Source organism: Mchenga conophoros, linkage group LG1, assembly GCF_057382185.1.
Source record: "Mchenga conophoros isolate Kocher_MC1m ecotype Shallow Benthic linkage group LG1, M_conophoros_male_GT1.1, whole genome shotgun sequence".
Lineage (NCBI taxonomy): Eukaryota > Metazoa > Chordata > Actinopteri > Cichliformes > Cichlidae > Mchenga > Mchenga conophoros.
Genome location: NC_140526.1, coordinates 31,271,830 through 31,298,912, shown reverse-complemented (window position 1 = coordinate 31,298,912; position 27,083 = coordinate 31,271,830). Strand labels below are relative to the sequence as shown.

At 42.3% G+C, this 27,083-nt stretch overlaps 1 protein-coding gene across 10 annotated transcripts in view; it reads right to left on the bottom strand.

Moving 5' to 3' along the window:
- Positions 1–27,083, bottom strand: part of neo1a (neogenin 1a) — a 155,287-nt gene that overhangs the window by 64,519 nt on the left and 63,685 nt on the right. For all 10 annotated transcript variants that reach the window (XM_085274958.1, XM_085275030.1, XM_085274967.1 and 7 more), the window contains exons 3-4: positions 8,094–8,369; positions 6,589–6,739 (exon numbers count right to left, since the gene is read on the bottom strand). In XM_085274958.1, coding sequence (XP_085131084.1) covers positions 6,589–6,739; positions 8,094–8,369 — 427 coding nt within the window. The remainder of the gene's footprint in view (positions 1–6,588; positions 6,740–8,093; positions 8,370–27,083) is intronic.

Below are 27,083 nucleotides of genomic sequence, written 5' to 3'. Positions count from 1 at the left end.
ATCACTGAAGAGCTGTGCAGGTGGAAGCAGAGCAGTACCGCTGTCACAGAGCAATCAGTGGTGTTGTGACAGTAGTTGGGCACGGGTCATGCTATCTGCAGCATGAGGGGAAAACGGGTGGAATCTTGTCACAACTGTCACAACAACAACAAAGAATAGAAAAAAAGGGGGGATTCATTATTAATGGATAGAGTGGAAACTCCTAAGTTTTTCTCAGTTTGATCTCATGTTCTTTTCACTCTCTGGCTCTCTGCACTGTGGTGCACTATGAATCCAAACCACTCTGCTCTTCTAGGCTTTGTGGTTCAAAGTGAACGCAAATTGAACTTCTCCCATTTTGACCAGAACAAAATCATAACAGTTCCATGAATTTGAATCATGTTCTAGGTGTGCCAAAAACAGATCTCGTCTTAGAGAAAAGGGCAGGCAGCGGGTTGGAATGGTTTCTCCCTCCACCGCCCTGTTTTTTTAATGTATACCTGCTCCAATATGAGACATGACGCTAAAGAAACTACCAGGAGAGACAAACAAGATAAAGAAGGAAGCCCGACCGGCCTTAGAAACAAACTGAAGGAGAAATAACTAAAAATTAATGTGCAAGATTAATGAGAAACAACCTAGTGCCAGCAGCACAGGCTCAAGTTTCTCAACTGACTCAGTCATGAAAACATTTTTGTTTTCCTCTGGTTCATAACGGAAAGCTGCGGGACCCTCGAGAGGAAAAAATAAAAAACTCCCACATTCCTTACCTTATTTGCTTTCCCCCCCTACAAAAGGTCCCCAAGAATAAACTGATGGTTTGATTAGTGCATACTGCAATGAAGCCTCGCATAATAGACTTTTGGATGGCTGGTGTGCCTCCAGGTGCTCAAGGCCACCTGAACTCTGTGTGGTCCTTGCTGTGTCACATTTACAAAGCCACAGTACTGCCTCAGGGGGACATATATCCACATAACACCTGGTGAAGAGGCAAAGCAAATGAGAGGAAGTGAGCTGTTTCCACTATCAGTGAATAAATCCCCATATTCTCAGTCCTACCGTACATTGACTAATGAGGTAAATTACACAGTGCGCAAAAAAAGCAGATTCCTTTTAGGACTAAAAACGCAGCCGATTGTGGATCCTGCCCCTGCCCAACAACTGACGGCTCTTTACTTGGCAAGAAAAACAACATTGTGATGAGGATGCAAAGAAAAAAATGAATGCTATGACAGGAAGCATGCTTTTAGGAGACAGACACTGATGTGCTGGAGACAGAGAGAGACAGCCTAAAGAGAGACTTCTCTTGCTCCACTCAGAGAAAGCCTGTGTTGTTTGTCTTGTTTTCTCAGCCTGCACATGCCAGCAAAATCCCTCCATTACCTTAACCCCACTCTCCGCTGCTGCCATCTATCATTTTACCAATGCTGGAGAAATCTGAGTTCCTATGCAGAATTCTAAGCACACGGACCCTCCTGCCTCTCTGGGAGTACGTGGTGTGCTGGATATCCACCGTGCATGCCAACCTCTCTGAATGAGGGAAAACATGTGGAGCAGAACACTTTCCATTCACACTCACACTGATCTTAATTCCTTAATGTGTTTTGTTTTCTGACTAAGAGAAAACCCAGAAGAATCTTGAATGCTGCTTTAATGTATGCACTTTATCAGGTACATATTTGCTGTATTGCATTGCTGTACTGTAGCTAGCAGTGATGTTTTGCAACTACATTTACATTTATATTCGAGGGGGATGAAAACAACAGAAACGTTTACCTATGACCTCGGTAATGAACACAGTAAAAGCCCTTTTATGAAGACGGTTTTGTGGTGGAGGGGCTGTACAGAGTTACGTATGATTAGATTACTCACATTCTGACACTCGGATGACAACAGAGGTTTCTCCATTTTTCCTCCTTAGGCTGCAGAAACTGTGTTCTGTGGTCTGTGTAATCATATCTGTCAGCCAGATGCACACGAAACATCACTGACACCTCTATCATTCGCTGCAAGAGGAGGACCTCAGTGCTAGGTGGACGACACGCTAATTGCCGGTGTGACGAAAGAAACAAGTGAAAATCAGGCTAGGCTAATTTTTTGGTTCAGTTTCACTGCCTGTGTTTTTTATTTTAATGTCTTTTCTCTTTAATGTTTGAAAACCTGCAAAGCTCATGATGGCACATGGAAAATTGGTGTGGGAATTCACAAAAAAACCCCAAAACAACGACAATGGTTGAATGTGTGAGTTTTAACGCTGCAAACACATTAAAAAAGATGTGATGAACAAAGAAGGTTCAAATTTTGAGTTTCATTATGACTTCACTTTAAAAAAAAAAGGAAAAAAAGAGGCAATTATCTATGATTGCATCTGAAAGAGTGGGGATTTAAATGGCAGTGGCATTTGCTCGGTCATGCCGTCTTTTCAAGAGCCGTGGAATCAATTCTTTGGTGTGAATCTTCAAATTATTATTAAGGTACTAGTGGTTTGGATTCCACATCGCTACAAGTCATTCTGCTGAAAAGCGGGCACAACAGTGACACGGTGTCTTACGCGACAGCTATAAATACATGAAACGATATGATAGCTAACAAATATGCTGAGCTAAATTCCCGTCTTCATGCACAACTAAACGCAATACACAGAATAATATTTAAGCAAACACAGGAGCACAAGGAGGCGAGGAGACAGATGACTTTGAGGCTTTGGAAAGGGGGGCGGTGATTTACATATTCAGTCAATTCCCTGTTGCTGGCCGACATGCATAATTCATCCATTTTATTGACTGCTGAGGAATTCTGTTAGGTGACAGAGATACTCCCGAGAACAAAAGATGACTGTCCTTTTCATAAGTGTCATCAGGACCAGTATGTCTGAGAGATCCAAAGGCCTGTTTCTCTGTATAACGGATGAAACAAGGCATATTTACAAAGACTGCATTTTCAGTGTGTTGAAGGAACAGCTTAAAGTGCTACATATGCTGTTGCTGATATTAATCAAGATAAATGTTGAGCCCGGTGTCCTTGGCAATAGAATTGCTCAGAGCCTAAATTGAATTGAGGCAACATTCAGGACGCCGGTGAATACACACACACAGCGCGTTACAGCAGAATAATCCATCGTATGATCGATACTGAGTGCATTGGAAAACGTAGCATCGGAACAGATAGGCCCTGCTTTTCTACAGACAACTACACTTGCGGTCACTTTGTTATGTACACCTGTTCAGCATCTTGAAAGTGCACATTTCTGATCATCTAATCGGCACCTTAATGCATTTAGTCGTGCTGAAGTTCAAGATGAGCATCAGAATGGGAAAGAAAGATCATTTAAGTGATTTTGAACATGGCAAGGTTGTTGGTGCTAGATGGGCTCGCCTGAGTATTTGAGAAACTGCTGAACTACTGGGGCTCTCCTACACAACTGTCTCTAGCGGTCAGAGGGAAACGGCCAGAATGCTTACAAATTGACAGGAAGACAATAGTAACTGAAATAACTTCTCGTTATGACCAAGGTATGCAGAAGAACCATGCACAGTGCATCTTGAAGCAGATGGGCTATAGCAGTTTAGAAGATCACATGGTGAGCCACTACTGTCAGCTGAAAACAAAGTACGATTAATATTAGCTCACCAAAACTGAACAACAGAAGATTGGAAACATTGGCTGGTCCGCTGAGTCTCGATTTCTGCTGCCACATTCAGATGGTTGGGTCAGAATTTGGTGTGAACAACATGAAAGTTTGGATCCATCCTTGCAGCCCTGTATTAAGAATTCAGGCTGCTGCTGGTGTAATGATGTTGGGCCCATTAGTACAAACTGAGCACTGTTTAAAGCCCCGAGCACTACCTGAATATTGTTGCTCACCATGACCACAGTGTACCATTTCCTGCTTCCAGTAAGATAACTCATCATTGTTACAACGCTCACATAATATCAAACATGACAGAGACTTCCCTGTACTTAAGTCACCAGATCTCCATCCAAAAGAATACTTTAAGATGGTAGGGTCAGAATTTGCCGTACACTATGTGACTCTGTGTTTATACACCTCTCTGTGTAAAATTATTAGTTATTATTAATCTCTGGCTCTCATCCACAGCATGTCTTTGTCCCGTCTTCCTCTGAGGAGTGTTTCCAGCTCTTTGTTGAATCTGTGCCATGAAGAATTAAGATAGCTCTGAGGATCAAAGGGAGTACAAGCAAGACATACCTAATCAAGTGTCCAGTAAGTGTATGTTTATATATAACAAAGGAGATATTATCCAAAAATTACTTTGCAAGTAGAGAAAAATATGTCTACCAATAAAAGTTGGTGGGTTGCAAAAAACAACATAAATCATTTAATGAGTTGATCAAACAAACAAGAGCTTCACACGTAAAAACGGATCATTTTGTCCTGTGTGAAGTGAGGCAGCATCTCACCGCATGATTCTTTATAATCACACTCAGACACATGCAGGAGAGGACAAGTTTCTGTCCCAGGTGAGCCACAATCAACAGGTCCAGGACTTAATTTTCACTCATGACAAAAGGGTGGTGGTGGTGTCGGTAGTTAGGTTAGGTCATTCTCTTCTATCGCTTACAGATTTGTAAAAGACTGCAGACTGTGACTGACCGAGATCCAACACGCTTTTTCTTGGTCACAAGAAGAATCTATGAATATTATTCCCAGATCTGACACAGTGGCCCCGTGAGCCGGACACAACAAAGAGAAATCAGCTACTGATCGACTGAGAGTGGGGCAACCACCTGTTTAGTTTCAGCCCTCTGCTCTGTCCTTGTCTGTCAACATAGAGACATTTTTAAACAGCCAGTAAGGCCTACATGCCAATACGGGCAAGTGATCCCAATGAAATGTCTCCTGACAGGTTATGAATAACATGCTAATGAGACTCTTCAAAGACCTAAGACAGAAATCCTACTTATGGCAGAAATCCTTTATGCAGCACATTGTGAAAAGACTTTTGAAGATTTCCTCTGCGTCTTTCAAAGTATCTTAAAGAACTTCAGTGAAGTCGGGCAGAAAGTGGAAGGACTAGCAAAGAATTACAGGGAAGAATTAGAAATTCAAGAGTCTGCATTGTCCAAAGCCTCTTTCATCTTGCACTCTTATCGCGTTACCTTTGTTATTTGTTGCTCGGGATAATAGTGGCTGTAAGCCATTGTGAATTCAGACGTAGAGAAAAAGAAAACAAGAGATGTGACCGAGCTGAAGGATCGGCAGCGATACTCCCCACCATCGCTGAGCTGCTCCGCTTTCGATTGGTAGCTTTGACACGTCTTCATCAACTCTCATCTCATGTCTACAGCTCCAGCGTCACTGCTTTGAAGGCCCTGTTTGTGTTGCGCACCAAAGACCAATTAGATACTCTTTGCAGATTCCCCTTACTCTCTCCCTTACACTACATGCCACACCAATTTTTAATTGACAGGAGCTCCTCTATCTTTCATGTAATGCCTGGAAGGAACAAGAGACTCTCAACAGGTAAAAAGGGGAAAATTCCACTGCTATTCTTTTTAATTGTCAATGTCGTCGTTAATGAAAAGAAAAAAAAAAAAATCAAAGGAACAACCTTGGAGATGTATTCACCGCTCAATTTTTTTTTGCGCTGAAGGCAGGAGCATCGGGGTCTTCTTCTATATGACCCAGACATCCCTGCTTTTTCACTATGCTTGCTAATTACCAACGGAGACACCCTAGGGGGGTGGCTATGCGAGCTGGATATTGTCTTGTATTTAATAGAAGGTAGATTAATAAGTACCTTTTTACCCAGCTCCCTTTGGAGGTCAGAACATTCAGACAATTCCACAGGCATTAAAAACTTGAGGTGTGGAGCTATGCTTGGAACCAGAGGTTGGAAGGTCTAATGATATTCTCGTTCACACCGCACCGGGGCCTCGCGATTACCAATGTGACGACCTTACATTTAATTTCACTGAACGCCCAAATCCATTCTGAGCTAGATTTAGATGAATGAGCCACATTTTAGCCACGTTGAGTTGAAGAGTTATTATTCCACAGGAGCAGCACACAGGGGTTAGGTAAACAAAGTGCTTTCTTAATTGGTGAGAACCAAACTTCACATGTCCAATGCAATTCTCTCTGAGGGATTTGAGCTGCACTGCCTGAGCTAATGAGAGCCAGAGAAGTGAGAGCACAGGCACTGTGACACTCTGTCTTGGCTCTTAATTTGTGAACTTCCCCTCAGCTGGCAACCCCACAGCCTGCTCTCCCAGATGAAGTGGCTCCGTTGGCACGTCCAGGTCTCCCCCCGGGGCTCTCTGGGTAGCTGTGGCAGAACGGCATTAACACCTTGGGGAGCAGGCGCCAGGACTAACAGTTTAGCTTCTGGAGGCCAGAGGCACCAGGTACAAAGGAGCAGTACATTACAGTACTCTGCTGCTTTTATAAACCTAGGAATGTGCGAGAGCCCAGGGAAGCTGAGCACAACTGCTTGTGGCTTTACTGTAACTATCGCCAATTACTGGCAACTTTCAGGTGATAATCCAAACCTGTTGTTTTTTCTTTTTTGTTTAACAATCTCTGCTTTTTCAATCAGAATAGATAAATGCATCAAACAATAGATCACAGAGCTGCCCTACACGTACCTCTCTTCCAGCAGCTTGTCTCCAAACATCCAGCTGATGCGTGGTGCAGGGTAACCCGTGGCCACACAGGGCAGCAGCACGCTGGCATCAGTCGTCTTGGTCACAGACACAGGCTGCACCAGGAATTCCAGCTTCCTCTCCTCGCCAGTTTCTTAGATGTGAAGGGGGAAAAAAAGGGGGTCAGGGTTAAGACTGAGGTTAAGCAAAGAATTTCTGGGAAGAATTAAAAACTCAAGAGTGGGTATTGTCTTTATTTTCCAAAGCCGCTTTCATCTTGAACTCTTATCAAGTGTATTATTTGTTTTATTGATCAGAAAAAAAGGACAAACAAACAGTAAATTGCAGCCTGCAACAGGAATTCCAGCTTCCCCTGCAGTTTCTTAATTGACCGGGGGGGGTGACCGTTAAGGCTGAGGTTAAGGCTAGGGTTGAGTAAGCTAACCTCCATGTCCATCCATCTTACACTTAAGACTGACTGACAGCCTGACACTCAAGCCACAAAGAGTCAGACTGAATAATGATAATGATATCTAGCACAGATAAAGCTGTGTATGAGTTCAAACTGCTGTGTATGATTCCAGCTGCAACTTAATGCTGGAATAGCATCGAGTAATAACCACGAGGGTCATGGTCAGCCAGACTTCTTATTTTTTTAATAATGAACTGCTGCGAGTTCACAGGAATGTGTGAAACTCCCACTCAGCAATTCACGGCGAAAATACCAGAGCTGTATTTGGTTGTGCCTTCACAAGAAAACAAAAAAAAGACACAACTACACATGATAATAACTACACCTAATACATTTATTCATGTCCCTCCAATATCTGATGGTGTCCACGCAAAAATGTATTTCCATTTTGTCACAAAGCTTTAAAATCTTCCCCTTTGTGTGGCTCCAACTTCCTGCCACTCTACCACACATCTGTAAAGGAGGCAAACAGAGATGAAGACCCCCACTGGGGCCTTGTTGAAGTCTGATTTACAGCCTCTAATATCTTCCCTGTGCTGGCAGGAGCCTGGTGCTTAACAACTTAGTAAATAAAACTTCCAGGGGGGTGAGACAAGACCCTGCCACAATGGAATTCGGGTTCCTTTTGAGCTGCAGCTGAGTTACTGTTGCGTCACTGATAACCCCAGTGGGAATTTTACCGCTCCTGCTAGCATTCAAAAATCTCTCACCACAGGTAGCCGGGTCTCTTCACACTAAAGGTAATGAGCAACCGAGAGAGAACTCAATGTACTGCTGTAATTAAATGATGCACTGGACTATATACAAATTTCAATTTACCTCACAAGAGGACCTACGAGGGTCTAAAAGCTCTAAAGATGTGGTGACGTTTTAACAGGTGACAACTGATGACAAGCAGGGTAAAATATTTTAATATTAGAAAACAATACTAGTGTATTCATTATATTGCATAACTGAGTTTACAGCGAGAAGTTCCTATAGTAACAGATGTAGATTCATAATGGACAACATTTCACCTGGTGTTCTCTCAAATTACCTGGTACAGTTTGGAGCTCGGCCTCATCACTCAACTTGGAAGAGCCAACGTTTTCCACAAGGCAGCGGTACGTGCCAGCGTCCGTCTCCGAGGCATTGCTTATAACCAGGGCTCCACTCGGTAGCTGGATCAACCTGGTACTCAGCTCCAGGGGCTGTCGGTCTTTCTCCCACCGGATGAAGGCCACCAGATCCGAGTTGACCTCACATGCCATCACCTGACTGTCCCCAAGTCGCGCAGTGGCTGGCAACGGTTGGTTGGCAAACCTGGGCATCCCTGCAAGACAGCGATAAGGCAGATGAGGAACACTCATAGCAAAATTTTATGGTAGCAGTTTAAGGGGTTTATGAAACCTGAATGAAAAAAGCAGGGCTTCAGGTTTTTAGTAAACTTGAAAGCAAAGGCATGCTGACAAATTTGACTGTTTCATTTCATTAAATTTAACTTTAAGCTGCATTTGGATGTAAATTTTTGCTAAGGCAGATTGGAAAGGCAAATTGATTACCACAGCAGCTAATGAAGCTATAAAAAAAGAATGTGGTATATCGGTTTTGAACTTTGACTTTGAAGCTGCATATTTCGTCTCATCTTTAGAATTGAAAAATATTGGAAGCGTTCTCTTGCACATCCATCCAATTTCTGGTTATATTCTTAGGAGCGAAACAGGCCAAAATCTTCAGCACCCACCTGTCCCGACCTCTTGCAAACAGACAAACAAACCACCACCCTTCTCCTGCACACCCGTGTCATACAATCGTTTATCCTTGATGGTGGATGTTAATTTGCCACGCAGAGCAGGAGACACACGGCACTAATTTAAAAAAAAAAAAAAAGCTGGATCCACAGGCTGTTTGCACTGCTGTAGCCCGACTTTCATCTTGATGCAAAATAATTATTTCCTGGGTTTGTAGTCATTGATCTGAAACCAACACTCCCGGGCCGCTTCCGAAACAATCGCGCACAATGACTTCAATTAAAAAGAACTTACAATGTGTAAACTGCAAATGTTATTCTTGGGTTTATTAGTGAGGCAGAGGGAAGAGTTTGTTGTTTTCCAAAGTAAGAAGGCCACTCCATCTCCAATGAAAAGTGCAACATGCTGTGTTATTATCATGGAGGGCCTCTCGAGGTTTTGGGCCAACTGTGATCGTCTCCTTGGAAATTTGTGCAGATGAAACAAAGAGTCTTGTTTGAGTGTCTGTTTTTCTGTTTATGAGAGCAAGTTTAGCTGCTGTAACTCCGCTGAAGACTTGCTAAGCGACCGCCCCGTCCTCACCTACAGACATCTCTTCAAATCCCCTGCCAGGAATGGCTCCAGGGTAAATCACACTTTAAGATAAGGGCCCAACAGTGACAGACTCCCCTCCCGGCCTGGGCCGACGTGCACAGCTTCTCTGAGTATATCTCAGCACAGTTCGGTTAATATTGGCTTAGCTGATATTTTTGTAACTGAGCTGCCAATCACTTAATATATAATCATGGCAGGGTAGGAAAAAAATAATGAGCTGACTTATTGAGGGATTAAAAGATACTTTCGCCCCTCCCTACAAGCTCAGACTTACTCACTGCTTGGTGCTGCTCAAGACAAGCCACAACTGAAAGAGCGCCTTCGATCATCAGATATCTATCTAGAGGTCAAAAATGACCCCTCAGTCGGGGCCTAACGATGTCTCCTCCACATTTTTTTTGTTGTTCTTTCAAAAAAATGTTAAGTAGAGGTAAACAGAAACTAAAATGTATTAAGAGGGAAAAAATAAGCTCATTAACCGCATGATGATTGATAATCATGGGTTACACTCATTGAAAAACAAAACAAAACACTGGACTGATAGATTAAAGGGTTAAAAATTATATATAATAGTGAGGAGAAAAGCAATGGTTTATGAGTTAGTGTGTGTCTTAAAATATATTTAAGACACATTTACACCCCTAATAATTCTAATCTTACTTTCTGCAAATGGACATGTGCACAATGACATCAGGCCAAACCGTGTACTGTGGCCTCAATGTGCTTATCTGATAAAGACCAAAAAATTTATTAATTAATAGAAATACCAGACAGCCTTTAACTTTATACAGTGCTCTCCAGATAGTAAGTAAATCCTTTAGCCCATGACATTTCTAAAGATGAGAATGACCCTCACTTAATGCATCTGAGGTCTAAAAAGTGACTAGAGACTTAGTGGAAAAGCTTAAGCCTTTACACTGTGGGCCAAGGAAGACACGGCAGAGGGCTCCACAAGTCATCTGCAGACATGCAGGGCAGGGGGAGAACATTGTGTCTGTACAACTTCAGTTCAGACTGTAGTGAGCACTTTCTGACTCGGTCTGCAGTTAGTCAGTCTCCAGCTCTCAATCGACTAATCCTTTGTTCCTCTTGCCTCATCACATCTCCGCAGGCTGTTCATCAGCTTGCCGTGTCTTCAGGGAGTGCGTTTCTGGGTGTGTGTTTGTGTGAGAGTGGGTGTATGTGGGGAGCCTAACTCACAAGAGCATGACAGCCGTTGTGTAACAGCCAGTTATAATGAAGTGGACTGCTTACGATGACATGAATATGTATGCGCGTGCTTATGCTTGCGTGTTAGGTGCTAAAGTGTACATAAGCACATTAAGTGTGGGTCAAGGCAAGGGGCATTGTAGATGGGAAGCGGTGAGTGTCGATGCTAACACTATCGATTCTAATTAATCACAATTCTCCATTTAAATCAACTTGGTGGACGCTTCATTTTCCAGAGCCTTGCTCAGCACCATCTATTGAACTGAAGTGCTGGGCTGCCAATCTGCACTTATTATCGGAGTGTGATGGAGCCAAATGAGTCCAGGAGAGCAATGGTATTTCAGCGGCCAAAATCCAAAGACTGGAGGGTTTATTCTAACAGAAAGCGGTTTCATTCTTCATTTTAAACGGAGCAAAATGTGCCTCCTCTGATCTCATTGATCCTCCCAAAAACATTTTCATACACCCAGCACTTGCACCAAATGCCTCCTTTGTGGAAGGTGGTTAGCTAGATTCATCAAACCCTGCATTATCTGCTCGGCTCTACCAGTAGAGCTGATAATAATCAGAATGCTAATGAAAGAACACGTCCCTCACTGGATGGAGATTAGCCGAAAACTAGTGCGCCACAACGAATGAGCATAACGACTGCCTGCCCCACCTCAGAGAAAAACCAAGCGCAATTATGTACACGCATACACAGGCGTACCCTTAAATCACACTGTTGGGTTCTCACTATTCTTAATTAAAATAAGGTATAGAATAATAATGAGCAGCTTAATAGAATTCACAGAAGGCTTTAAGGATCTCCCTTGAGATTCAAGCGAATTAGTGACTGACTGCAGAATGGCTGTCTTTCACCTTGGATCAAAAACATAACTGTGTTTGATGTTACATATTTTCAAGCAGTGTCAGTTACAGTAATTGGCGAAAACTGAAACTGGCTTACATTTTGTGCCAGGGCCCGGGGGGAAATGTCTCCTTATGCGTCGTGGCCAGATGCTGAGTTTGGATTGCTAACATGAAATACCTAATTTTCCATGGAGAAAATATGGAATGTAAAAAAATCAAGTCACATGGTTTATGCTTTGGAGGGAGCTCATATTTTTAAGCCCACAGAAACACCAAAGGTTACCGAAAAGACAGGATCTAGCATAATTACATAGTCTAAACGGGTAACTAGCAGAGGGATTTTTCACAGTGCAACCTTTACTTCTTCACTTTCAATTAGCATAATAATGATGTCATTAGACTAATGACAGGGCAATAAAACAACAATATATTCTAACACGATGTAATTTATTGATACATATAACAACAATTTCTCCACTTGCTACGGCTAAACATAAGACCAGGACAGTAAGACTCAGGACACAAACACAAAGATATGATAGCTACGCCAGACAAGTTACGCTTACAAGCTTAACTAGCTTCATGTTGCAATCAGCTCAACTCTGAGACACCAGTGTGGGGTGGGCATAATACTAGAATTTCAAACTTTCAAATCCAGGAAAATACTCCATTTTTTATATGAATGATACCAGCACAGCCAAAAAATAAAACAAGAAAATTAAGATTAGAATAGTAGTATGATATTGTCTGCTACCTAACTCTAAAATTTATGTTATTGGTTTATTATTATCCAACGTCCACTAGCCATATCCCCAATAAGACCCTAACAGATGGCTAATATCAGATACTCACTAATAATTAAATCAGAGACAATCTGAAAGGTTGACATAACTTCCAGGATAGAAATATGAAGACCATGCTAAAAGCCACATTCTATCAGAAGGCCACTGGATGTCGATAGCTGTGGTTGCTAAAAGACTTCCAGTCCCATAGAAATCTATAAGAAAACTGTTTTCATACTTGACCTCTTTAAACACTTTCCTGTTAAGTTTATGGGCTCTGTGACTCATTCCAGATCATACTGAATTTTGCAAATCTTGGTCATATTATGAACAAGATTTGCAAAGTAGGACGTATGTTTCAAAACAGAGGAATATCAGTGCTATGCTCATTGGCTAACAACTCGTGAATGACAAGTTGTCAAACCAATGGGTGACGTCCCGGCAGCTCTGTCCAGCTTTTATGCTGTCTATGAGTAAAACAGGTAACATTAATGTGTATGGCTTTAATGTTGTTTAAAAGGGAGCTTTGCTGGCCTCTCAAAATTACCTACAAAGAGTTGTTCAATAATGTTAACATCATGTTCATGTGTTAGTGATGGGAGAGACTATGTGCTGTGTGAAGTTGTGTCAGATGGAGTGTGCAAAGAAGGCACGTTGGTATTGATACTGTAGCAGATGATGATCTAATCCAATAGCAATTTTTAGCACTGATTAGTGTCAGAGTATGATTTTTAATGACAATCCTACACTGGATCAAGCTCACTAGCCAAGAGCATGCAGTTTTTGAAATATAACCTAATATAAATTCTACGCTGTTGTTTAATGTTTCGGATAGTACTATTATTGACAGCAGCCAGAGGTAATATTAAATGTACACATCCATGAGCTAAACCTTTAAAAAGTTTAAAAGCAAAGAGGAAATTCTCTAAATGTAGCAACCACGAACAGGAGGAAGAAATATATAACAAAAGAGACACAACTCAGCTTCTCATCACAGCAAAGAGTAGACTACGGCATCATTCCACTACTTCTTTCTCCCTTTCTGAATTCAACAAGTTCACTGCCATTCGTTGGAGACTGCTGAAAGTCATTCTGGGAAATGTGGAGAAATCAATACGTGAAACTGAGGCCCACAAGTCAGGCTTTAGGAAAGTGGATACACTAGAGACGTAAATTAAAACCCGTTGTGTCAGAATAATTCCTAGAATGCACCGACTGTTACAAATGTGCGTGAGTGTGTCTGACCATGCAAAGGGCGCAATAATAACATCCTTTTTGTCCTCCATTATCAAGATGTCTCTTTCGGTTTTGCAACCCAAGTACACAAACACAAACAACCGCAATTTCTATTCTTGGTGTTTTTTTATGAAATTCAAAAGATGAGACGGGGCCAAATCAAATTTGCCGAGCCTAAAAAAAAAATAAAAACAAAAACAAAACCCCCACCGCTTTCAGTGAAGTGACAGATCTGACGCCAGCTGAAGAGTAAATTAGACAGAATGTGAAGACATCCAATTAATGGAAACGTAAATCGAAGATGTCAGGTGAATGCAGGAGTGGCAGGGTAATCAAGTAGTCCAAAAAACACAGTCATTTCTGCTGCGAGTGACTGTGAGGAGAAGGTCTGAATGTAATTCCTTGGTATTAAATCTCCATGAACAATATCAGGTTTGCTTTGTTCAGTTCAGCGTCTCTTTCTGCTCATGCTCCCTTTAAAGCTGCAGCGTAAGTGATAATTAATTTTTCTAATTGAAGGTTTCCAAGCTTCAGGCAAGAATATTTTACTAAGGGCTTCCTCCATTACATCAAATCAAGCCATTTAGCCCACATACAGTCTTAAGAGCAGAATTAATTCACACTGTGCACTATATATATATATATATATATATATATATATATATATATATATATATCTGTCAAACACAAAGTCAAACTCAATATATATTCAGAGGATTTGTAAATCACTGGTTTATCATGCAGACCTGAGCTCTTTAGTGCAATTCTGTGCAAAGGTCTTGAACGCCCCCACATTTCTTTATCTTTTTCTAGGAGAGTGGGAAACATTTGCAGCACATAGATGGAAATGCAGTATATGATGCAAAAGTAGAGTCTGAACAATTCCAGCAAGCTTAAAAGCCACTATTTGGCATGTTCACCTTTATAGTTCAACACAGCCTGAACTCTCTTACTCAGCTTTCTTGTAATTTCTCTAAACAGCCTTCAGGAATAGTTCTCCAGGATTTTTGAAGGACGTTCAGAGCTCTTCTTTTGCAACCTTGACCATTTTTTACAGATGGCTGCAGACACTCACTTTTGTACTTCTCTGCTGACCTCCTCTGTACATTTTGATGCCAATTTAAATCAAAAACTTCAAATTTGGATTGTTCACGCCATAAGAACTATAGCCACTGACTTTCAGTCTTGTTCTTTGTTTACTTTGGCATTCCTCCATTTTTTCTCCCCGTTTCCTTTCCTTAAGAATAGCTTCTTAACAACCAACCTTCAAATGAGAAATGATCTCAGTGGAAAGGTATCCACTAAGACCGAGTGTTCAGTAGCTCAACGGGATCAACTGAAGAGGCAGAGGCATTTCTCAGGTCAGGTCTTTGCTGGATTCCCCCCCCATTTCTTAAGAACATGACTTTCAGATATTGTTCATTTGTTGTAGATGCTATTTTAATCAAGACTGTCTCGTATGCTACTAAAACTCTAAAAACTTTAAAAACTAGACTTATTTTTTTAGCAGCCACGAGTCCCATTATAATATTCTACATCCGATCAAAGTGTCATGCATCTAATTTTAGGGTTTATATTTAACCTACCAGTGGACCAACTCCTTCTGGGTTTCTTAAAAACAGAAAAGAAAAAAAAAACCTGAACAAACAAAATAAGAAGTAAAAAAAACAACACTTTCCCCAAGATTCTCCACAGGATCTAGCACACAAAATCCTTCCACCCCCTAATAATAGTGCATTAATACATTAATGTATTCTGTATATGAATAAGCTCAGACAGCACCATGGACGCCCATAAGCAAACAATAACAAGGATAACTGCTCTTAGAGAGAGGCGTTTATATTTCTTCTTTGCTCTATCTGTTATCAAACTTTAATTGGATTGTATTGCAGAACCCACTCAAACACTCAAAGACATTCCCTCCAAACAATAAAACCACAACGCTACCCCCACCACCCTCTCCCGCCAACCCACCATCACTCTTCATAAAGGCACTTCAGCATTTATTGTACAAGAAAAATATTTCTTTCTCGCACTAATGCAGCCTAGATCGTGATGAAATTAAACGTTGAGGGGTGGTGCTTTGCCTGTGTCCTTAAGTGGCTCTGCATGCATGAAAAGCACAACATGAATTCTTTATAATGCCGTGCCAAGAGGGAGTTAGTTTGGGCTTTTTTAGATTTAATATCAGAAGTGGTCAAGAATCAAGCTGGTTTTTCAAAGAAAACCTTGATGTTTAATTACAAAGTTTGCATGGCCCACATAGGGGAAGATATTACGGCTGCACAGCCACTGCGGTTGTCCTACTTAAAAATGCATGCAAACTTGTACATTTAAATGCGTCCGATCTGCTAAGCAAATAGACGTTTTGGAATCACAAATTCTGGGAGATGTTTGCTCGCGCTCTTTACCCGCTAGGCAGTAAAAGGTAACAACTTTCATCCCATCAGGGGGTGAGAGGTGGGAGGCCTCGGCGAGATTGACAAGAATGCAAACAGAATTAATTAACGAACGTGTACTGGAAGCTAACACAAAAGTTACTGGGATTATCCATCGCGTATAAAGCCAGACACGAGCATGGCATGCTGAGGAAATGATGAAACGTGAACGTCTGGCTGTGTCATCGCAACATGCTCGTCTTTTTCATCAACAGGGTGGAGTGACAATGATGTGATACAGTGCAATAAATAGACTGGCTTTTTTATTTTTTTAATCTTTGTTAAATTTTCATCCAAACAGCTACCAGTTAGAACACATGGCTAACGATGACATTGGTTAACAACTGAACTAAAACAAAAATTCAAACTGCTTACTCCAATGAGACAGTTGGAAACATGTAACAAACAATGAGCTCATCAGTGGAAAAAACCTAACAATAAATCAGTACTTCTAAACTACATAATGTGTGCAGTACAATGGTAACCGCAAGTGCATACACAGAGAAAAGCTTGTGTTGTGTACACACATCAGAGGAGCAGACAGAAGACGGGTGTGTGGGTGGTGTGCCACAAAAGTCAGCCTCAGACTGGGGTCCTTATTTTATCTTTTGAGCTGTGTAAAGATGACAGAACAAGCATTTCCTGACCTTGCATCCAGCCACAGCTTGAACAGAGTAGTACAGTGAAAACATTAGGCAGCTGGTACCCAGGAAAGACGCATCAGCCTGTTGTTATATTTGAAATATGGCACAGCAGAAGGCAGTCGCGAAATAGATGCATAGTTTTATTGTTGCGAACAAGAATGAAAACAGACGCCTATATGTGTAGTGCTGGTGTATTCGGGACACTGATCCTCCCAACTTCCTTATGTATGTTAAGCTAACTCAGCAAGGCTAAACAGCTCTTAGCTAGGGGAGGGGCATTTGGAACTGGTACCGCGCTGGATGAAGACCAGATTTTGAGTAAAGAACAGCTTTCTAAACATTTATGACAAGCAGCAGATTGGCCCCGCGGCGCAGCTGCAGAACCTAGTTGTGACAACTCTCACTCGTAACGGGGACTATTTCTTTTCTTTTTTTTTTTACTACTACGCTCTTGGTAACACACAATATAGCATGCACTTTAGAGGACAGTCGCTGCAAAATAAATGTCAGTAACCCGTCTCTCTGTCTCGATCAGGATGCTTGCTACCACTGTGACAAGTTTGATTTCCGGCTTTCATTTCTACTTGCGCATGCTTGTGAAAGACAGAGGGAGGAAAAAAAACATAAAAGACCTGCCTACAATGAAAATACACACACTCAATTGTGTCTACATGAATAATGACACATCGGGATGAGGCTGCTGGTACAGTTGGCACTCTGACAGCTTCTGATAGCCTGATGTGGGGAAGAGACAGCGGGGCTACGAGGAGCCTCCCTGATGGTGATGGATGGAGACGGATGCATGACAGGGCTAGGTCAGTTGCCATAGGAACAATACATTAGTTAGAGGGATGAGATGTACTTGAAGAAAAAAAAAAAGTAGAGTTAAATTCAAGACTGTTGCTTTAAAATTAAACCCATTTGTATGTGCATGTATGTCAAATCTCGCAAAGCAGTTAGTTTTATCAGTGCTGTTTACATAATGTAACAGCATAACACATACTGAAATATCTACCCAATCCCCTGTTTTCAAAAGGACGTGTTCACAGTATAAGCCTCTGAGTGAACGAGGGTTGTCACAATAAAAAGAGAAACAAGAAAAAGACTAAATACTTATTTGCAGCAGTATCAATACTAACTGTGCCATTCTGTCCTCCTCCAGTTGACTCACAGCTTCCCACAGCACCTGCAGACGGGCAGGCACACAACCCTCCCCTCACTGGCAGCTGGAGTGGCTGATGTTTAGGTGGAACACTTCAGGAGGAATTTCGAGAGGTGGGTAAAGCTCCCGTTTCAACAACCTTGAAATATTAAACAGCTAAACACATAAATGTTAACCCAGCTGGCTTCATCATACCTCTAATGTGAGCCTCTCCACTCTTCACAGGAGCCATTCAACCATTAACTGCACCCCAGCCAGCAGGGGTCATTTGTCAGTTTTTGTTGCAGGTCTGCAAAACACCGTCTCATCTACAAAAAGGTTGTTTTTTTTGTTTGTTTTTTTAAAGTTAATGAGTAACTATAACCCAGTGCAGTGACTAATGATTATTTTCATTACTGATTAATCTGCAGAATAACTCTAAATTCAGAGACATTTTTCCTTTGTTCAGTACATTGTTATTAAATTGCTTATTGTGTCTGACCAACAGTGAAACCCTCTTATGATCTGTTTTCTGTGACACGGGCAATCAAAAGCAGCAAATTACACCACGTAAGATAATGGGACCGGGTTCACGCTTGTATTTTTTGGATTGAGAATGGCTGACTCATGCAAATGCCTGCTGATTATAATTTGAAAGATCATATTTAACACTATTTTCTGTGCTGCTGGATGAGTTGTACGTGTGTGTGAACGGTCACCTTCCTGTGCGCAATTTCCTCGTGTTCAGGTATGGTCTCTCAAGCGTGGCTCGTCTGATGACTTACCCTCTGGGGACAATGGTTGGGGCTTTCAGGGGGATGCCACTATCTGCTATCTGGTAGGGCACAAACTCCCCCTAGCCAACTACAGAAACATGTGGGGGAGGGGGTTTCTTAAACAGAGCTTCTGAATGTTGTTTCTAGTGGAAAAGCTCTCTTTCATTAAAGATAATTGAGTTGTAGCCAAAACAATACAGATTGCATTAGGCCCTTTAATCATGTTAAGGTGTCTTGCTTTTTTACTGGGAGTTTAGCTCATTGTCAGCCCATTTTGGGGTTGACCTTCTGCAGAGGTCGTTGCCATAGGAGCGGATGCTCCCATTACCCAAGCACAGATAAATGTGTTGGCACTACAACCATAAATCCCTTTGCGCTTCCCGTCTAACCTCCCTGCTTTCCCCTGGCTTCCTTATCAGGGGAAAGCGGGTGGAGGGGGGTGGCAGGTAAGACAGGCTGCAGAGAGAAGCTCCACAGAGCGGCCTCCAATGTCAGAGGAGTCACCTGTGGGATTATAAAGGAGTTGTCAATCAAGCCCAACACGTGAGGAACAAAGAGCGGCTACCGCTGGCCTGCCCTCACATCTTTCTTCAAGTGCTTATTTCCTTAAGGCCTCGAGCAACGCCCAACCCCTCCACTGGAATGAAGAGCCCCTCCACCCTCCCGTAGCTTGACAGGCCATCCAGATAAACCGAGTAAACACACCCTTGTCCGGCTCTCGATGGGCACACGGAGAGCTTCTCCACATTCAGCTCTCTCCTTCAGACTCTTCTCTGCCACTGCGCTGTCTCTTTCCCACTCCCTCCATTACACTCAGATTCACCTCCACCCACTCCTATCACCCCTCCTCTTTTTCCTCTCCATTCTCCTACCACACATTTCAGTAGGAGCTCTATTGTTTGCTAGAGAGGGGGCATGCTGCTGCTGGTTCTTATCTGGGGATGTTGCCGGCACATCTGCAGATGCTATCAGCAGCCCTGTTGCTTTGTTTATGCTCCAGCTCTGCAAGTGCAGCTAGCAGGGAAATGAGATGGATGGAGGATGGGGTCGGGTGAAAATTGAGCGTCTTGCTCAGTAGAAATGATGGAGTGTGTGTGTGTGTGTGTTTGTTTTGGGGGGCAATGGAGCAAAGGAAGGCCATTGTAAACACAAGAAAAACTAGGACTTTAGTAGTGCAGTAGTCATTTTTGTGCAATCAAGCATCACTACAGTTACTAATGACATGGCTTTTTGTTAGCTTGTAGTTTATGTTCAAGAAATGATGACAATTTTCTACAAAGCTCTCATCATTTCCACTGATCTGAGGGAAGTAAATGTAAATGTGCCAACCACCACATACAAGCACACAGCTAACTTATTCTTCAGCATGATTTAGTACTCATTTAAAAATCCATGTGTGGGTGTCTGCTTCAAATTATACCCCAATGAAGCTAAGGTAGAACAAAAAATGTTTCCTGCATAACTAGGATTAGAAGTGAGTTGCTATTACAGCACGAAACGTGCTGCAGACAGCTTCACTCCTTAACTTAAAGGGAATTGCCTTTCAAAGTGTAGGGTACACAGACAGACAGAGTGGCCGCTGACAATTTTTGAAGCGCCACTTGTTTAGTTTTTATCACTGGAAGAAACAGTAGTGGCTATGCATGCATTTGTGTGACTATATGCCTGCGAGTATGGGGCTGGCACTGTTTAAGCAGCAGATGTTTGCAAACACACAGATGCAGGCTCGCACGGATGCAAGGTGATGATGTCGCTGCACATGACCAGGAGCATTCATCATCCTTTACTTGGTCAAGAGGTGTGATGCAGTGGCAAATTGTCAGTTATCATTCTTAAGGTGTTTGCACACCTGCGCTGTTTAGTCCATTTAAGTGAAATCTGGCTCTTTTCCCCCTTGGTGCAAGTGTGAATACAATGACCTCACTCGGTCGGTGTGGACCAAAACAACCGCGCCAAGACCTTTTGGAAGAGGTGGTCATAGTGTGGCTCCAAATGAGTTCCAGAGCGGTTTGTTTATGGTTGATCCGAACAAACTACCAGGTGTACGTTGCAAGTTTGAGCAAACCTTCCCATAGCCACGTATGCTTTATATTGTGAGGATGTGGCAAGGTACTATAGATATACATGCCATACACCATTTTCTTTTCTTTCTTTCTTTTTTAAGTACCATAAGTACAGGGACACTACAGATCTTCTACAGCTGAAGAGGGGGCCCTCACCCAGCTGCACCTCAAAAGACTCAAAAGTGAGTGAGTTTCAAATCATGTTCCCTTCTTGTATCATCCTTAAATACACATTGCCATTTAGTTTGGGACGCATTACTATTTCGCTTGAGCTGCCGTTGCCAATGGGAAATCAACTATTTACCATAGGCTAAAATGGCTAATAAATGAATGATTGAGCTAATGTAATGTAAATAACATTACAAAAGTACTACTTTGTACGCAAAACTACTAACACAAACTCATAGTACTGTATTCTTTTCTGTATTGTTGTATAAGAGACAGAACATCATCACCTCCACCCGATCACACTTCCTGAGCTAGCTCTGGACTGATATCTGATCCAAATACTGGATCCATCCTATAAATAACTCTAGCATCATTTTGAATTTCAAATCAGAACATTGCGTTACTTTATGTTCGGATAAAAAAGGGTTTTAGTGCAAATTTTCAACACCTCTCATTGCCAAGTGACAGGCCATTAGAGATTGTCTAAATCTCAAGTCTTAAGCAAAATTTATTCAACTAGTAACTATATTAGTTTGGGATTTTCCAGTCAAAGTTTACAGCCATGAATTTATTATTAGTGAAAGGAGCCGGCTGCTTGTGCCTGTCAAGTGCTGAGAGATCAGAAAACAGTTATGATTGTTTTTCCTCTCTTTTCCGCATTCATGTAAACATCTTTCCGAAATGCTCCAGTGAGCGTCAATAACAGCCCGAGCACAGCCGCTCATATTTCGACAAGGAATCTGACAAACGGAGAAGACCAATCTCTCCATGTAGACATGCGTAAAACACAACACACTTTCAAAGTTCATTAGCCACGTCTGGTGAGCTGCAGATGCAACGCGTAAGCGCCGACTAAACAAACTAACGCAAACACAGACATCAAACATTGCAAAAGCATAATGCACATATTGAAAAGGCTGCAGGAGGACAAGATTAGTATTTGAATGAGGATCACAGAGTGTGAAGCATCCATAGCCCCAGAGTACGTCTCTTCACTCGCCGGCTTTATTATTGTTAATTAAATGTGGAAATATGAAACGGATATATTATTTACTGAGGGCAAATGTGCAGCTGTGCCTTTTCATACATAGAAGAAAACAATGCACTCTGATTGAAAAAAATAATCATATCAGGAATAATGCAAAGCAACATGAAGGCAGTCTAATCAGTCGCTGATGTGTAATGGAAAAGGACGCAACAGATCTGTAGAACACCTGGTCGGCCTGACAGTTTAGCATTAATAGCAATTACTTCAGTCCATCTGTAGCGCATTGCCTTCAAACGCAGCAGATGCTGTGCCGATCAGTGTTAACTATATAGATTTGACAATTTGTTTGCCGGCACATTGTGTTGTCCAGCAAACTAAATGTCACATTTCAATGATACAAGCTGAAAGCATTACTGTCCTTTAACCACACGACCGCACGTATCCACAGCAATGAAAGCCATGTGCTCATATGAAACCGCTACATGCAGGCTAGTTTTCCGTTACCTGGCTGTAAATGTAAAAGGTATTGATAGGTAAGCATTAAACGCGCAAGACATCTAAAAGGTGAGATGGATAGACGTGTAGAATGGAAGGCGTGCTGTTGTGGTGCTGTTTTGCCTCATCTGACCTGTCAACGTGTGAGAGAAAGAAAGCAAAAAGACGTGATATTGACCTTGGAGCACAAGATATTCCACAATCTTCAAGAAAGCACGCAAACAGTTGTATGACACAATCCCGTAACAACACAGTTCAACACTAACAGCAGGAAGCCTCTACTTTTATTTTTTTTAAAAATCATCAATCAAGTCTCATCAGACTCAACTCAGCGAGTCAAACGCCTCCATGCTGCCCTGCAATCATGCACGGGTGCACACACACACACACACACACACACACACACCTTCCTTAATTCAACACCTCCACAGTTCACCATCCACTAATCAAAAAGTCATGAAGTGACAGCATGGCGTGGGGACGGTGGGGAAAGCCTGAACACCCTCCCCTGGGCCCTCACACACAGAGTTCAGGGCAACTCGGTGAAAGGAGGATCTACACATACGCACTCAAACACTTTCCGTCACGTAGCCGAAGCGCTCAACGAAACAGCTCATCACTCCCTTGCTTTCCATCTCCCCTTGTTTATCGCGCTCTCCTTTTTCACACGTCGCTCTCGCTCACACAGCTCTTGCCTGCATCCCACATGCCATGCCCCTGTGCATTAAGACAGACTCCAGTGTTCAAGCAGGTCTGAACAGGCTCCAAAGGCTCCCCAAACAGTCCTTATTCTAGATGAAGAGCACGTACGGTTTGTCATTCAGCCCTTTATGTTTGTCACCGTCGCTCTGTAGAACACATGAGAATACGTGATGAGTACCACCCATCCAGCCTGCTACCTTCAAAACGCCCTTCTTCCCCCATCCCTTGTGTTAGCTCTGAGTGACACCAAGAGAGGAATGTGTGCGTTTTGCGTAAAAGCAACTAAATAAATGCAAATGAAGTTTCCATTAAGGGTCGTCAAGCAGAATGTGGCCATTTTGGGGAGAGACAAAGCCTCTTTGTCACTGAAGGGAAAAAAAATATCAATGAATGTACCTTAAGTGAGGCAGGAGAACCGAGGACTAAAAAGGCATTTTTGGAGAAGATTAAATCCAGTCAGCTGGAAGGGAAAGCGTGGGATGTGAACTGAGCGGAAGTGGAGAGAAATACGTTTTCAAGGCGTCACCTCTCACACCTTAAACGTAGCCCTCTCCATGCAAGCCCCACCTCTCCTACTGCCGTCGTAATATCCATAAGTGCTCATGGAAACCCATAAATAATGTTGATCTCTGAAGCACAGAAAGCAGAGATGCTCTGGGTACTACACACACACACACACACACACACACACGCGCGCGCACACACACACACACGCGCACACACACACAGGCTTTTTTCTTTTTCTTTTTGCATCTTCAGCATAAGCCAGGTTAAAATATGCATTTCAACCATATTTTATTTACATCTAGAGCAACAAAATCAAATCCCATCTCCGTCACCCTGGAACTGCACATTTACTCACAATAGACCATCATACATAAGCTGTCCTATAAAAGATATGATATATGCTGTCATTATTTAGTCCGATTTCTGCCAAGACAGGAGTGACTGAGTGAAGAGGCTCATAAAAGCATTGATATTGGGATGAGTTTTTATGAAACTACTCCCTATAAACTAAATGAACAGCTGTCAAAACAAGTGACCTTGAATATGAAAACTCCAGGCTGGCTGGTCCCCATCAACGTGGCATAAAAACTTCTCCCCCCCAATCTCACTTTTGCTGTCCACCGCAGCTGCCTGATGAATGCCGAGGTGTATTTCAAAAGACTTCCTAGAGGCGTGGGGAGCCATCAAAAAAAAAAAACTGAGAGTGAACTCTCTTTCAGGGTTCAAAAGCCTTATGAAGACCAATTTGGCTTTGAAACATGGGGACGCTTTAGTATGAAAACCCAAAACTGCCTCATGTATGCTCACTTGGACGGGGATTGCGAGATGAAAGGGAAACGTGGATGAGCACACTGGTCCCTAACAGCGTACGTGTCTCTATCTGAAGAACCACAAGGTAGGAGACATAACCAGTGAATGTCAATGAGGGAGGGAAGGATAAACAAAATGCTCTCAAGTGTAGCCAGGTGTCTTCTTCTTTTTTTTAATGTGGATTCAGAGAAGCTTTAAATAACGCTCTCCTCGGGCAACCTTTTCTTTTTTAGATTTAGGAGTGAACCCTGCTGTGCAGTCACCTGAGGAGGTCTACGTGTCCCTTCATACTGTGAGACCTGTCAACGCGACCATTCCATCATCCTGCCAAACCACAGTTAAAAGTCAAATTTGTCATTTGAAGTCATTTGTAAGTAACTTGGTTGGTAAGATCTGCCTCCTACCACAGACGTCACTCTCCATTAACTCTGAGCTTCGTATTTTAACACAGTTCCACTCAGAACACAATATTTGTAATGGCAACGACATCATTTTTGTAATTATGCTTATGTACACCTTCACAGTGGTTTTGAAAAGACACAATGAAGATGTGAGTGCAGACTTTCATCAATTACAGCCTTTTTTTACACAGTCTACCATTTTCAAAGGTTCAAAAGTAACTACACAAACTAACAATTTTAGATTGAAGTTGTCTTTTTAAAGATTCTTTGCAGTCGGTTTTGCTCAACAAGAATCCAGGTAGGTGAGAGAAGTGAAGAATTTATTCTAAATCAGTCTCTAACCTCTATACACAACTACACCGATCAGGCATAACACTATGAGCACTGACAGGTGAAGTGAATAACAGCGATTATCTCTTCATCATGGTACCTGTTACAGGGTGGGATGTGTTAGGCCCAAAGTGAACACTTTGCCCTCGAAGCTGACGTGTTAGCAGCAGGAAAAACAGGCAAGTGTAAAGATCTGGGCGAGTCTGACGAGGGCTATGTTGTGATGGTTGGACGACAGAGTCAGAGCGTCTCCAAAACTGCAGCTCTTGTGCGGTGTTCCCTGTCTGCAATGATCGGTGTCTATTAACTGTGGCCCAAGGAAGGAACAGTGGTAAACCAGCGACAGGCCAAGGCTCACTGATGCACATGGAAGGCTGACCCGTGTGGTCTGATGCAATAGACAAGCTGCTGTAGATCAAATAGCCCAAAAATGTAATGCTATTTCTGAAAGAAAGGTGTCAGAATATACAATGCATCGTAGTTTGTGGTGTATGTGCCTGCATAGCTGCAGACTAGTTAGTGTCCATGCTGACCCCTGTCCACTGCTAAAAACACCCACAATGCACACGTGAGCATCAGAACTGGACCACGGATCAACGAAAGTGGCCTGGTCTGTTGAGTTACCTGCACCCTTTTATGGAAACATTGACACAAAGCAATAGGATTCAGGTGCAAAACGAGTTTGAGGTGTTGACCTGGCCTCTGGATTCCCCAGATCTCAATACAATCCAGCATCTGTGAGATCCACAGAGGTCCCACCTCACAACTTACAGGGATTTTAGGATCTGCTGTTAACATTTTGGTGCCAGACACCACAGCTCAATTTTGATATTTTAAATTCACTTATCTCCCCAACATCTTGCAGCATTAATGTTAATTTCTGGTTGTTTATCCAATATGCTTTTTGGTGTAAAAGCATATCCTGTGATGTTCCTTTTAATGTGACAAATTCAGATTTTGAATAGTCTTATTTAGTGTATCGCTTTAGTGAAATGTGGTAAATGTGTTAAATTCATCCTACGAGGGTGTTAACACATTTCAAGGAAATCCCACATACAACTATAGCCGCTGATGCCCAATTCAAAATTGCATGAGATCCTGAAATGATGCTGTTCAAGTACTAGTAGATATATTAGGGCAGATGGTAGCAAGATGTCTATAAAAGACAAAAACACTCAAGCTGATTAACATGATGTGCAACCAGCCAAATTGTAACCAATGCTGGGATTTTATCCTTTGGGTCCAAAGACAAAATGAGAACATTTAAGGGAAATCTCTAAGGTTGTGTGGAAAGCCTTGAGCAGTGAAGTTTCTTCACTGATGTGCAGATGCCTCCCACATACTGGGAGATGCACTATGTACAGTTGTGAATTGAAGTTCAGCTGGCAGGGGAGTCGAGGTGCACGGTGGGGAGCAGAGGCCCCGAAAAACACAGAGGAGAAGAGAGCGAGTTTGGGAAGTCATTAAGAGTTTATCTTCACCCGCTGACGGCAGCAGTCAATTATCACTGTCATTAGAACATCGTAATTGTACCAGCGTAGTGTAGAAACAGGCTGGAAATGTTCTCAGCTCAATTGGACACTTCACTTTAATTTGAAATTCTAACTGCGGCTTCATTGTAGCGAAGAAAATGTCCCCAGGTATTTTGTTTTTTCAAACACTCTCCGTGGGGTATAATCTGGCACAGACACCGAAATTATCTCTGAGGGTATGTTTGTGCTACTTTTAGCACTGTTGTGGAATTTATTTCACAGAGGAGTTGGTGTGTTTTCTCTATATATCCATGTACCCACAAGTAAGTCTGCAGCGCCAGGTCTTATATGGGGTTTAGAAAGAAAAAAAGTCAACCAGTAACTAGTATAAATGGTCATATTTGAGCTCTAACTCATACTTAAACATTTAATTTTTATGGTCTAGTGCTCACCCTACAGTCACAGTACACAGGAATGATCCTGGGTTCAAGACGGGGAGGAGTCACAGACCACAGCCTCAGGCAGGTGCAAGCTAGTCTCCTCCCAGTGCTGGTCCCAAGCCCAGATAAATGGACAGGATTACATGAGAAATAGAATCCGAAGTAAAAACAGTGCCAGTAATTTTTAATTGCCCAGTTGCTGGTTGTGCACATCCAGCGAACACTGAGTATTTGTGGTGTTTAAGGTG